Source organism: Phascolarctos cinereus, unplaced genomic scaffold (assembly GCF_003287225.1).
Source record: "Phascolarctos cinereus isolate Bilbo 61053 unplaced genomic scaffold, phaCin_HiC Scaffold_4;HRSCAF=312, whole genome shotgun sequence".
Classification (NCBI taxonomy): Eukaryota; Metazoa; Chordata; class Mammalia; order Diprotodontia; family Phascolarctidae; genus Phascolarctos; species Phascolarctos cinereus.
The window spans coordinates 677,600,773-677,612,632 of NW_027555847.1; the positions used below are offsets into that span (position 1 = coordinate 677,600,773).

An 11,860-nucleotide genomic window follows, 5' to 3' on the forward strand; every position below is an offset into this window, starting at 1 on the left:
CACTCTTTCTACCAGACCACTCTTCCTTAACCGGTAACCTATTTTATCTCTTTTGTATTGGGTTTCTCCTCCCTTTCAGGCTGTGAGCCCAAGAAGGCAGGACCTCCACTTGCATGTCACAGTTGCTAAATAAATTTGTTAAAAATTAAAGGAGCAAAGAAAAACACTAATCAACAGCAGGAAGGAGGAAAGGCACAGGATCCTGGGGGGGAAAAGGGACCCCCAAAATACAGTTAGAGAGGCCCCAATCACCCCAGCTCAGGCTGGCTGTGGAGGAAAAGAAGTTGGAAAAATCATGGGATCATAGGTCTTAGAGGTAGAAAGGATCTCAAGAGACACTCTTAACCAATTTTACAGATGGGGAACCTGAAGCCGAGAGAGCGTCAGGAAGATTTGGAATTTGAATCCAGGTCCTCCAGATCCAAAGCTCTTCTGGGCCCTGTCCCAAGGAATCTGCATTCTGGGTGAGGGAGTTGATACTGACATACAGGAAGCTGAGAAAGGACGCAGGATTCTGTGCGATTAAAGGCTAGGGGTGGAGTTTCAATTCTTCATCCTGGAGAAGACTAGATAAAGGAGAGTGGGGTTCGTGGGCCCCCAGTGACCCTGAAGTCCAGAGGAGGGATCACACACAGAAATAGGGAGAAGGGAGGAAGGGGGGGAGAGGAAAGAGAGAGGGGGGGGAGAGGAAAGAGAGAGAGAGAGAGAGAGAGAAAGAGAGAAAGAGAGGAGAGAGGGAGAGCGAGCAAGCTTGGAAAAGCGGGGATGGCACTGTGTACAGCTGAGTAGTACCCAAGGGCAACCACATCTTCAGTAGCCTCATGAACTCCGAGCACGCAGTAGGAGCTTTAAAGTTGGGACAGAAGGGTTGGGGCAGATTTCTTTCTCAGTCAGTAAACATTTACTACTCTCCTACTATGTACCAGGCATTGTGTAAGTGTTTCCCCGCGGCTCTCTGTACAATGTATCGCTTTGAGTGTCTTCGTGACATGTGCCGCGAGCCCGGAGGCGCCGCCTCCTCCCCCTCCTCCTCGCCCTCTCGGCGCCCCTGGCTGCCAGCCACGCCGCGCCTCGCCACGCCACGCGGAACCAGCCTTGACCACGCGGTGACCGGTCCCCGCGGGGCGGGGCTCGGGTGTCCTGCAGGTGGCGCAGCTGAGCGGGCCCGAGAGCAGGCAGATAAAGTCGGGGGGGGGGGGGCAGCGCGGGGCCGGGACCACTATGGGGCTGGCGGCTGCTGGCGGAGGCGGAGGCGTTGGGGAGCTGGAGCTGGAGCTGGAGCTGGCGCTGGGGCTGGGGCTGGAGCTGGAGCTGGGGCTGGAGCTGGAGCTGGGGCTGGGGCAGGCACTCCAGGAAGACAAAGGCTGCGGGGCGGCGGCGGCAACAGCGGCGGCGCGGGGCAGGGCGCGGCGCTGAGGCCGCCCGCCGGGGGCGCAGCGCGCTCGGAACCCCGGCCCAAAGTTGGAGCGACGCGGCGCCGGGGAGCGCACGGGAGCCTGGCCGGCGGCAGCTCCGGACAGCACAGGCGGAGCCCGCGCACGGGCAGCGGAAGCCAGACGGTGAGCCAGCCTACCAGGGCGCCGTTGGCGTTCCCCAAAGTTTGCGCCTTCGTGCCTCGGGCAGGGGCGCGGGGGCCAGCCACCGTCTGGAGGAGAGCAGAGGTCGGGGGGCGTGAGGCACTGCCCTCCCCGGGGACCAGCCTGGCTCTTCTCAACCCAGCCCGGCATGGATGCAGAGGGGGGGCTCAGCCCCCTCGGGCAGGCCCTTGCTGGGAGCTGGGGAGCAGGGAGAGGCTTGGGGAGACCGAGGTGGGAGAGGCACCCCCTCCCATCTTCCTTTGCCAGCTTCGGGGTGAAGATGAGGGAGAAGATGGGGGGGCAGACAGAGAAAGGGTTCCCAGCCCCAGGATTGGAGGTAAAGGAGGTGAGGGACGGTCCCCAGCTAGAGGACTGGAGATGAAGAAGATGGGAGGTCTGCAGAAGAGTTAGGGTTCCCAGCCACAGGATTGAAAATGAGGGAGAAGAGGGGGGACCCAGAGTAAGGCAGAGTCAAAGTCCCCAGCCACAGGGCTGGAAATGAAGGTGAGAGGGACCCTGACAGAAAGGACAGAAAGCCACGGTACTGCACAAGAGAGAAGAGATAGGGGAGCCTCGGGAAGAGTAAGGGCTCCCAGCCCTAGGATTAAAGATGAGAGAGAAGATATGGGGGGGGGGCAATTTAAATAAAGGTCCCCAGGCCTATAGCTAGGGCTTAAAGGAAAGCCTTAGGAAAGTGAAGCGAAGGGTGGTCTCCCAGTTACAGGGCAGGAGGTGAGACAGAAGCCAGGGGGGTGGGGACCAAAGCAGTGTGAGGCCCCCTGTTCTGAGGCACTTCCTGGTCCTAAGCCTGGGCACATTGGATTGGGGGTGACTCAGGGTAGGGGGACTAGGAGAAACAGCCTCACCTCCCCCATCTTTGAAAACGCCTCTGCCCAGGGCGAGTTGTATGTCCCAACTTGCCAACTCAACGCAGCAGCTGCTTCCCACTGTGGGCACCACCCCCTCTGTGCCCAGCCCAGGTGTCAGGATAGGAGGAGGCTGGGTACCCCAATATCCAGGACCTTAGGGCCCTGAGCCTTAAGAAGAAGGGTTTCACTCCAGGGGCTCTTGGAAGCTGTGACCTTGGCCCTAGCCCAGGGTAATTGGATCTCCCAGCACACACTCCCTTTCGGGCCCTCTGGTCTATTGTGCCAAGGCTCTAGGAGTTTGGAGTCAGTAGATTCTAGACTCCCCCCTGCCCACCCTCCATGGGAGCTGGGGGTGTCAAACTACAGAACGCCTGATCTGGAAGGCACTCTCATCCAGCACCCTGATTTTACAGAAAGGGAAACTGAGGCCCAGAGAGAGGAAGGGACTTGCCCAGAGCCATAAAACAAGTCACTGGGAAAGTTAGAACTAGAAACTAGGTTCCTTGATTTCTAGACATGTTTTTCCTATCCCAGTTCAACTGATCTGGCTTCTGACCCCAAAGAACTTTTTCAAAACAAGGTAACAGTCCCTGGGAGTGGATTAGAGCCAGCAGGGAGAGAGGGATGGGGTTTGCTGCCCTTTGGGATGGCACCCCTCACCCTGATTGGCAGCCAACCCCACCAGCCCTCTTGGGAGCCCCCAGAGCACTGGAAGTGGGAGAGGGAAGGTGGGGAGCCCAGATGGGGTTGAGCCTGGCTTTATGATCCAATTGGGAACACCAGGGATGGGGAAGCTCTTAGGGAGCCTGGGGGAAGGGGGAGTAGGATAGACAGGGGTCTTAGTTCACTATTTCCTTCGGGAAAACCTAGACAGGAAGCAGAAACCAGGAAGGGGGTGGGGGTTGGAAGTGGCAACATACAAGGATGGGGGTTGGCTGCCCCCCAGGGTGGGGGCGGAAGGGGGTCCGGTTTCAGGCCGTGCCCATGTGACCAGCACAGCTGCAAAGGAGAGGGGGGAGGGAAGGGAAGAGGGTCTGGGTTGGGCAGAGGGAATTATCAACCAGACTGAAATACCCCCAGGGCTCCCTGGTGATCATCCTCTTCACAGGACCCACAGGCCGAAGGGGCTTTGGACAATTTAAGCCCCTCTCTCTCCTGCCTAGACCCTGGCAGCAGGTTTGTGGGTGTGTTTGCATGTGTATATGTGTGTGCTGGGGGGTGGGGGAGGTGGTGTTACCAGACTTCTGGGTTTTGGGAGGACAACTGGTAGTAGGGAGAATGCTGGCTTTAGGGTCAGGACCTGAGATTGAATTCCATGCATATATGCCTTATCACCTGTGTGACCTTGGCAAACTGCTTCATATCTCGGGGGCTCTGTTTCCTTCTCCACAAAAGGAGGGGGTTGAATGAGGGAGTTTCTGGGGTCTCTCTGCTCAGGAACCTGTGAAGCCTGTATTCTGGCTTCAAGGCCCCCCATCATTGTTGTAGAAGGTCTGGGGTGTAAGGAAGGGTTTTGTAAGCATTGAGTGAAAGTGATTAGGCCAGTTAGCTATCTTTACTGCCTCACCAGGCCCCACAAGGTCCCCAGAGCTTTTGCTCTCTCCCTGCTCTGTAGTTACAGGGAGGAGGGAATGGAGTCATGGACCACCCCCAGGCTCTGCCTCACTTTCCCTCCCTTCCTTGCCAGCCTGTGGGACTTGTGTGTTAGTTGGCTGAGGGAGAATCCATGAACAACCGAGTCCCACTCAGTGTTAGGAAGGGACACGATGCAAGGGGCAGTCTCCTTGGCCCCCTGAACCTGGGCTGAGGGCCCTACATTTTGGGAGGAAGCAGGGTTCCAGAGTGACAACAACATCATCCCAGCCCAACTATCTAATTTTACAGAAGGAACTGAGACCTCCTGGGGGCTCATTCAAGCTCAAATTAGTAATTAATAGCAGAGGCAGATTTCAAAATGAGGCACTGACCCCAAAATCTGCTGTATCAGGGTACCTCAAGAGAATGGTTTAGGGACAGAGAGGGAGGGGCCTCCTGGGCTGAGAGTTTCCAGTCCAAAGGAGGACAACCAGAACACCGGTGTGTTACAGCCAGATCCAACCTGCTCGCTCTCCAGCCAGTTGGTAAATTTTTAATGTAATTTACTTCTAAGAAATTGACGAAGGCTACAAATTGAGACTTGCTTGTCTATACTTGGAGTGATGGAGGTGATGTACATAATGGAGACTAAATACAAAAGTGTCGTGAGTGCTTTTTTTTCCCCTGGAGAGCCTGTTGTTAAATATTTACCAGCGTATCATGCCATCTAATGAGCAGTTAAAGGAACCTAGGAGTAATCGGGGCTAGGTAAATAAATGCTCAGTGATTGATTGGTGTTTAGCCTGGAGAGGAGGTCTAGTGGAGAGTATTACCTTCTTTAAGGACTTGAAAGATAGTCCTGGGAAAGAAGGTTGGGGCTTACTCTGCTTGGCCCCAGAGTGAAAAATCGGGAGGGTGGACTTTGTAGGGAGTAGATTTTTGCCTCGATGTAAAGAAAAATTTCCCACCACACAGAGTTGAATCTGAAGGTACCAGGTTCCCCCTAGTTGGAGGATTCCTGATCAGGTTGGCCCAGATGCCTTTGGAAGTTTCTTCTGTACTTGGCGCTCTGGATTCATTTGGACTCCTCCCCACCAGGAACTGAACTCCAGGGGCCCAGAAGCCAGCTGTCCCCCTGAGCCCCTTCACTCGGCTCCTCTGCTCCAGCCTGACCAATGTCCACAAGGTGAGCCAAGACCCCCGGCCCCGCTTCTGTCTCCACGCCCCCCTCCACCCCAGCTTTGAGGTGCCCCCGATGAGGAGCTGGAGTCCTCCCTGCCCCATCCACCTCCCTGGGGCTGAGCTGGCTTCTTCTGCAGGGAGCAGCCCCTCTTCAGCACTCGGGCCCATGTCTTCCAAATCGACCCAGCAACCAAACGGAATTGGATCCCCGCGGGCAAACATGCCCTCACCGTCTCCTACTTCTATGATGCTACCCGGAATGTATACCGGATCATCAGCGTGGGCGGGACCAAGGTCTGTGACTGTGTGTGTGTGTGTGTGTGTGTGTGTCCGTCCCCATCTCCCCAGCCCTGACACCACACATCTTCGCTTAACTTTCCTGGCCTCAGTTTCTTCATCTAAATTATTTTCTTCCCCCAGCCCTAACCTCTGTCCTAATCACTAGCTTAGACGCGGGGGTCTTCCTTTCCAAGGTCCACATCTAGACTTAGCTGCTTGACACGCATGACTAAGCCGAGCTGTTTTTCTCAATAGTCACATTTGGAAACAGCCCCCATAGCCCAAGTCCAGAGCTTCCTCCCTTACTCTCTGGCCCCCAGAGCTCAAAGGTAGACAGCCACGGTGTGTGTACACACACACACACACACAGGGGTTCTCTTGTGACACCCAGGGATCACTGGCAAACTGCATGTTCATCAGATGCCCGATTCCTCCCCTTTTTGCTTCCTCCCACCCGGCTCTTTTTCTCCTCAGGCTATCATTAACAGCACCGTCACCCCCAACATGACCTTTACCAAGACCTCACAAAAGTTCGGCCAGTGGGCAGACAGTCGGGCCAACACAGTCTATGGGCTGGGCTTTGCTTCTGAGCAGCATCTGTCCCAGGTCTGGAGACTAAGGAGGGAGGTGGGGTTGAGGATAGATGGGAGGGGGGAGGGGCTGTGGCTGTTGGATCTGGGATGGGGAGAGCTTGGGAGGAGATCCAGGGAGGGGGAAGGCTACCATGGACCTGGGCTACTGCCCCAGACCATGGTGCTGACCCTCTGTACATCTGTCTAGTTTGCAGAGAAGTTCCAGGAGGTAAAGGAGGCAGCCCGGCTGGCCCGGGAGAAGTCTCAGGATGGTGGGGAGCTCACCACCCCAGCCCTGGGCCTCTCCTCCCACCAGGTCAGGCCCCTACTTTGTGGGAGTGGGAGGGAGGAGCTAAGCTGTAGCGCCCCCTGCACCTTCCTGGGAGTTGGGAGCTGTTGCTGTAGGAGATCCACACACAATGTCCTCACTCTCCCCTCCTTTCATTTTCCTGCTGCCTCAGACCCTTCCCATAGCCCCTATGCCGATCCAGTTTCTTCCATTTGATCTGATTCAGTGTGAGCTGACACACTTTCCCCCCTCATAGGGCCCTGCCTCGTGCTGGTGTCGGTGAGAGAGAAAAGAGACCCAAGCATAGTTCTGGCCCTTGGGGAGTTCCTGGTCTGGCTGAGGAAGGAAAACCCACACCCAGGGAACAGGAGAGCATGAGCAGCCCTAGCCCTGGGTCATCTTAGCCTTTAAACTGCCCCTAGAAGTGCCCAGTGTGTGCTTAGAATGTCAGAACTGGGGGGGTTGGGGTGGTGGGCCCTTAGAACACAGGAAGTCAGAACTGGGAGGGCCCTTAGGACATAGGATGTCAGAGCTCGGAGGGCCCCAGAACCCAGAATGTCAGAGCTGTTAAGGTCTTTGTTTCATTTAAGGAGGTTTGACATGCAGGGTAAGACTTCAGTTCTGCCAAGGTCAGATGTCCTTACTTCACATAGCTGCCACCGTGTGTCCCTTGATGCCTGCTGAAGGGAGCCCAGACACAGCCATTAGACTTCAGATAACATGGATAACTAACTTCACTTTTTATTTATAAAATGAGAAATACTCCAGCAAGAATGAGGACTCGAAGGGAGAGAAAACACCAAAGTCCAAACAAGATTTTGGTCACTGCCTTCACCCTGTTCTTGCTGACTTCTCTAGTTACTTGTGTGTTCGTTCCTCTTCCTCCTGCTTTCTGCCCGCCCCAGGCCCTTTGTATGGCACTGGGGGAGCTCTTGCAGTCCATGCCCAGCTGGTATGATTACTTTCCACCTTCTGCCACAGACTAGCCACTGAGGAACTCGCTGGCCCAGGCCTTGGGCTCCTGGATTAGAAAGGAGGGCCGCTGTCTAGAGCTGTCTCTCTAGCCTGAACCTGAGCAATCTTCCCCCTGCCAGGCTCCCACCCCAGTGCCCCCTGCCTTTGCCTCCTCCTCAGGGCCAATGAGCCAGAATTGGCAGGCCCGTTCACCACCCTGTCCCGTTTCTCTGCCAGGTGCCCCCAAGCCCCATGATTGGCACCAATGGCCCCGGGGATGAGAAGCTGTTCCGAAGTCAGAGTGCCGATGGTCCTGGCCCCACCGAGCGGGAGCGGCTCAAGAAGATGCTATCAGAGGGGTAAAGGGGCCAGTTCTTGGCGTTGGAGGGGAGGACCAGACTTGGGGAGAGGTCTGTGTGCACACAAACATCTCACACACCCACATACTCACACATACATATACACACACACATTACACGCTTACCCTCCCACACAGAGATATACATACACTCATATACTCACACACTCAGATATCCATACACACAGACCCTTACACTCACACACACACACACACACTTACCCCCTCCCATACATAGACATATCTCATATAACTATTTACACACATTCATACCAGATATGCATGCATGTACATACCCCCTCCCACACACATATACTGCACACTTATCCCACACACGTACTTCACATACTCATATACACACTCAGATTTCTGTACATGCACACACACCCTCACAATTATTCTATATATACTGCACACTTATTCCCCACATACATACACACATACACACACTCAGATATCCATGCACACACATACACCCTCACTCACACATACATACACTGTACGTTTACCCCCTTCACATATATGGATGCACTTCACATACATATACACATATACTCATACTCAGATACCTATACATGTACATACCCCCTCACACTCACACACAAACATACACTGCACACTTATCCCATACACACATACATACAAATACCTCACATACATATTCACACACTCAGATATCCATACATGCACATACCCCTGCATATTCACATACACATTTACTACACACTTACCCCCCATACGTAGACACCTCACACTCACACACACATACACTGCACGCTTACTCCCCATACATAGACACCTCACACTCACACACACATACACTGCACACTTATCCCCCCATACAGACACCTCACACTCACACACACACACACATACACACTGCACACATACATAGACACCTCACACTCACACATACACTGCACACTTACCGCCCATACATAGACACCTCACACTCACACATACATACACTGCACACTTACTCCCCATACATAGACACCTCACACCCCCCATACATAGACACCTCACACGCACACACACATACATTGCACACTTACTCCCCATATATAGACACCTCACACTTACATACACATACACTGCACACCCCCCATACATAGACACCTCACACTCACACACACATACACTGCACACTTACCCCCCATACATAGACACCTCACATACACACTCAGATAGTCATACCCTTGCACATGTCCCCTCCCTCTTGACCCAGGGTGGTAGCACAGGCCTTCCCCTGGGCCTGCTCCCCACGGACCCCCATGTCTCCCCAGCTCTGTGGGCGAGGTGCAGTGGGAAGCAGAGTTCTTCACCCTTCAGGACAATAATAACAAGCTGGTGGCCGCCCTCCGTGAGGCCAATACCAATGTGGAACGGTGGAAAGGGCAGCTGGAGGCTTATCAGGAGGAGACCGAGCGGCTTAGGCTTCGGGTAAGCAAGGGTGGAGCGTGCAGGGGCTGGTTCCAAGAGAAAGCACCTAACGCAGGGCCTTTGCCACGACATGTCGATGTCCGGGAGAAGATGTGTGCTTCCTCCCGTGGCACTTCTCTGGTTCCTGGGACCATCCCTGTCTAGGGTCTTGGGGCCTGCTACCACCTCTCCTCTCCAGGGGCTGGCAAGGTTAACTGTGCCCCAGGGGGCACCTTCTGTACTCCCAAGGACAGGCTCTCAACTTGACTCTACCCGGGGCAGCCTGTCTCCTCTGCTGCCCACTCCCTAGCAACTTAGCTGAATTTGCCCCAGGCCTAAGAATTGTGAGTGTTGCCCTGCTGTGGACCCCCACAAGCCAGGGAAGCCCCTGACCTCAGGGAGCTTCTTATCTGAGATAGAACAAAAATAGGCAGATGTGTGCAGGAGTGTAGTGGGTGGAAGGGGAGTAGGCCGGACCCCAGCCCCCTCTGCCTTGCAGGTAGCTGAGCTCGAGGCCCAGGGGCCCTCAGAGACACCAGGAGAGAGCGGGAAGGATGGGCTGAGCCAGAGGCTGGAGGAGTTGGAGGTGCTGATTAAGACAAAGGATGAGGTGCGTGTGTCTGGAAAAGGAGGGGTGTAGAGCGGTGGGGATGGGCCTGTGACCTCTCCCTTTCCCATCTTCACTTTCCCAGCCATTGAGTCTTATTTTGACCCTACCGGTGAGATAGGCAGTGTATGTTATTAGTATTATTCCCATTTTGAAGAGGGGGAGCCTGAGGCCCAAAGGGGAAACCAGGTGCAGGCAGTCACACAGTCAGCCTGGGTGGAGCTCCCAGGCCAGGGAGTTTTCCTCTGGCATCGGTCCTACTGCTTCTCTAATCCCCTAACTTCTTCATCCCTGACCTTTGACCCTTGCACCAGACACCTGACCCTCAACCCTGACTCCCAAACCCCGCCCCTCCCACTCTTAGGAGATCCAGATGTTGAAGAGCCAAAAGGGCAGCCATCGGGAAGCAGAGACTGAACGGGAACGGGAAGAGGCCCTCCAGAAACTTCAGGTGAGCCGGGGGCAGGGCCTGAGAGCCTGGGGGCTCCCTAACAGTGCCCGCCTCCCGTGGCACTTATTACTGATGCACATGCAGACCTGGCAGACCTGGAAAGATGCCAAAGGTCAGCTAGTCCAATCTGCCCATTGTACACATGGGAAAACCGAGACCCGGGGGGGGTTAAAGAATTCTGTGATCCCAGATCTGGAGCTGGAAGGTGCCTCTGAGGCCATCTTCTCCCTAACTCCCATTTTATAGGGGAAACTGAGGCCCCAAGTGATTAGTCCTAAGTCACACAGGCAGTAAATGTCCGAGGTTAGATTTGAACTGAGGTCTTCAGTGCTTTTTCTACGGGACCACAGTGTGAGTAGAAATCAATCAGAAATACTGAAGGAGTAGGGGGCCTTTAGAGTGAGGGGAGAGGTGGCTGGAAGGGAGACTTTGAGAGGGGAGGGCACCTGCTCAAGGTCCCAGAGGGAGTTTGTGACAGAAGGCAGGATTTGACCCCAGGTCTGACTCCCAGACCAGAGAGATGTTTTCCTAGAGAAACACTGCACAGCAAGGGTGGGAGGTTGGTAGGTGTGAGGAAGACTCCATGTGCCAGCATGTGCCCACCCTGTGACTTGAGCTTCCAGGCTCCCCTGGACTCCGTGTTGGGGGGTGGGGAGCCCCTCACGCCTCCTGGAGGCAGTGATGCCAACGTCCCTCCACCCCACTCCCCCAGGAGCTGGAGAGCCGGTACTCGGAGATGGAGCGGCAGCTCCAGGGTGCCCAGCGCAGCCTGGAGGAGGCCCGGGGGGAACGGGAGCGCGCCCGGGCCGAGGTGCTCAGGGCCACCGAGCTCCTGGACCTCAAGATCTGCGAGCTGAGCGAGCTGCGCCAGGGCCTGGCCCGGCTGGCCGACGGTGCCCCGTGACCGGCTGTGGGATGGGGCAGCTGGGCCAAGGGTGGGAGAGCCTGGACGCTTTCCTAAGCCTCCAGACCTGGCCAAGATGGGCTCTGGGGTGGGTAATGGGGAATGGCTTTTGTAGGGGGGTGGGACATTTGCACTTCTTTTTCCAGTAGTTTTATATTTAAAGCAATCCTTCCCTCAGCCCCTCCAGCTCGTGGTGGGGAGACTGGCTCAGAACTCCAACCCTGGCCAGCCAGGCTTGAGCGCCTTTAGGCATCTGAGTCATGGGAGGAGAGAGACCAGAGACTGAAGCTCGGCTCTGACTCAGACCCTCAGGCTGGGACATGTCCAGATGGGCTGGGGTTGGGGGGTGGGGGGTGGGCGGCCACCCTACTAGGACTGGAGAACTCCTCAGAGCTTTGGCCCCTCCCAGGAAGGGAAGAAGGGCAGGAACGTAGTTCGTTCAACATCTTCCTCTGGCCCTGAATGCTGTAGAAATGGTCATTCCCCTAAAGCTGGCATGAAGGGGATGCCCCAGGCTGGGATAGTAAATGCTCCCAAGGAGGGGGCAGGCCCCTAATTCCAGCTCCTCTCCCCATTAGTTAGGGTGGGCTGCGTGGAGGGACCCGAGCAGGACTATTGCTGGGAGGGGCAGCTGGCTTCCTCTTCCAGAACACGTGGAAGGGGCAGGGGTGGGGGGAGGTGCCAGGGAGGACAGTTGTGGTGGGGGAGGGTTCATTTGTGAGATTTCAGATTTGTAGGTTTTTTAGTATCTGGGCAATGTCTGTCCAGGGAAATTAAATTTCTAAACTTACTGTGCCTCTGTGCCTGCTGCTTATTCAATT

At 55.4% G+C, this 11,860-nt stretch overlaps 1 protein-coding gene across 3 annotated transcripts; it reads left to right on the top strand.

Moving 5' to 3' along the window:
• The first annotated feature begins 947 nt into the window (after positions 1-947).
• Positions 948-11,829, top strand: HOMER3 (homer scaffold protein 3). 3 transcript variants are annotated; one of them, XM_078154145.1, is made up of 10 exons: positions 3,721-4,566; positions 5,120-5,207; positions 5,341-5,497; positions 5,957-6,088; positions 6,263-6,370; positions 7,535-7,656; positions 8,942-9,098; positions 9,577-9,687; positions 10,049-10,135; positions 10,848-11,829. In XM_078154145.1, exons 2-10 carry the CDS (start codon positions 5,197-5,199, stop codon positions 11,037-11,039), a joined length of 1,077 nt encoding a protein of 358 aa, XP_078010271.1. In that variant the 5' UTR covers positions 3,721-4,566; positions 5,120-5,196; the 3' UTR covers positions 11,040-11,829. The 3 variants fall into 3 exon arrangements, with proteins under 3 accessions (XP_078010270.1, XP_020864689.2, XP_078010271.1); XM_078154144.1 differs by lacking the exons at positions 3,721-4,566; positions 6,263-6,370; positions 7,535-7,656; ... (2 more) ...; positions 10,049-10,135; positions 10,848-11,829 and adding exons at positions 948-1,559; positions 3,527-3,622 and having other exon boundaries at positions 5,957-6,082; XM_021009030.2 differs by lacking the exons at positions 3,721-4,566; positions 6,263-6,370; positions 7,535-7,656; ... (2 more) ...; positions 10,049-10,135; positions 10,848-11,829 and adding an exon at positions 948-1,559 and having other exon boundaries at positions 5,957-6,082.
• Positions 11,830-11,860: the final 31 nt, after the last annotated feature.

Bases quoted from the DNA above. Each gene is read 5' to 3' on its own strand.
- HOMER3 (XM_078154145.1), top strand. The intron at 6,089-6,262 runs GTCTGGAGACTA...ACATCTGTCTAG, and splicing joins CTGAGCAGCATCTGTCCCAG to TTTGCAGAGAAGTTCCAGGA. The intron at 7,657-8,941 runs GTAAAGGGGCCA...ATGTCTCCCCAG, and splicing joins AAGAAGATGCTATCAGAGGG to CTCTGTGGGCGAGGTGCAGT.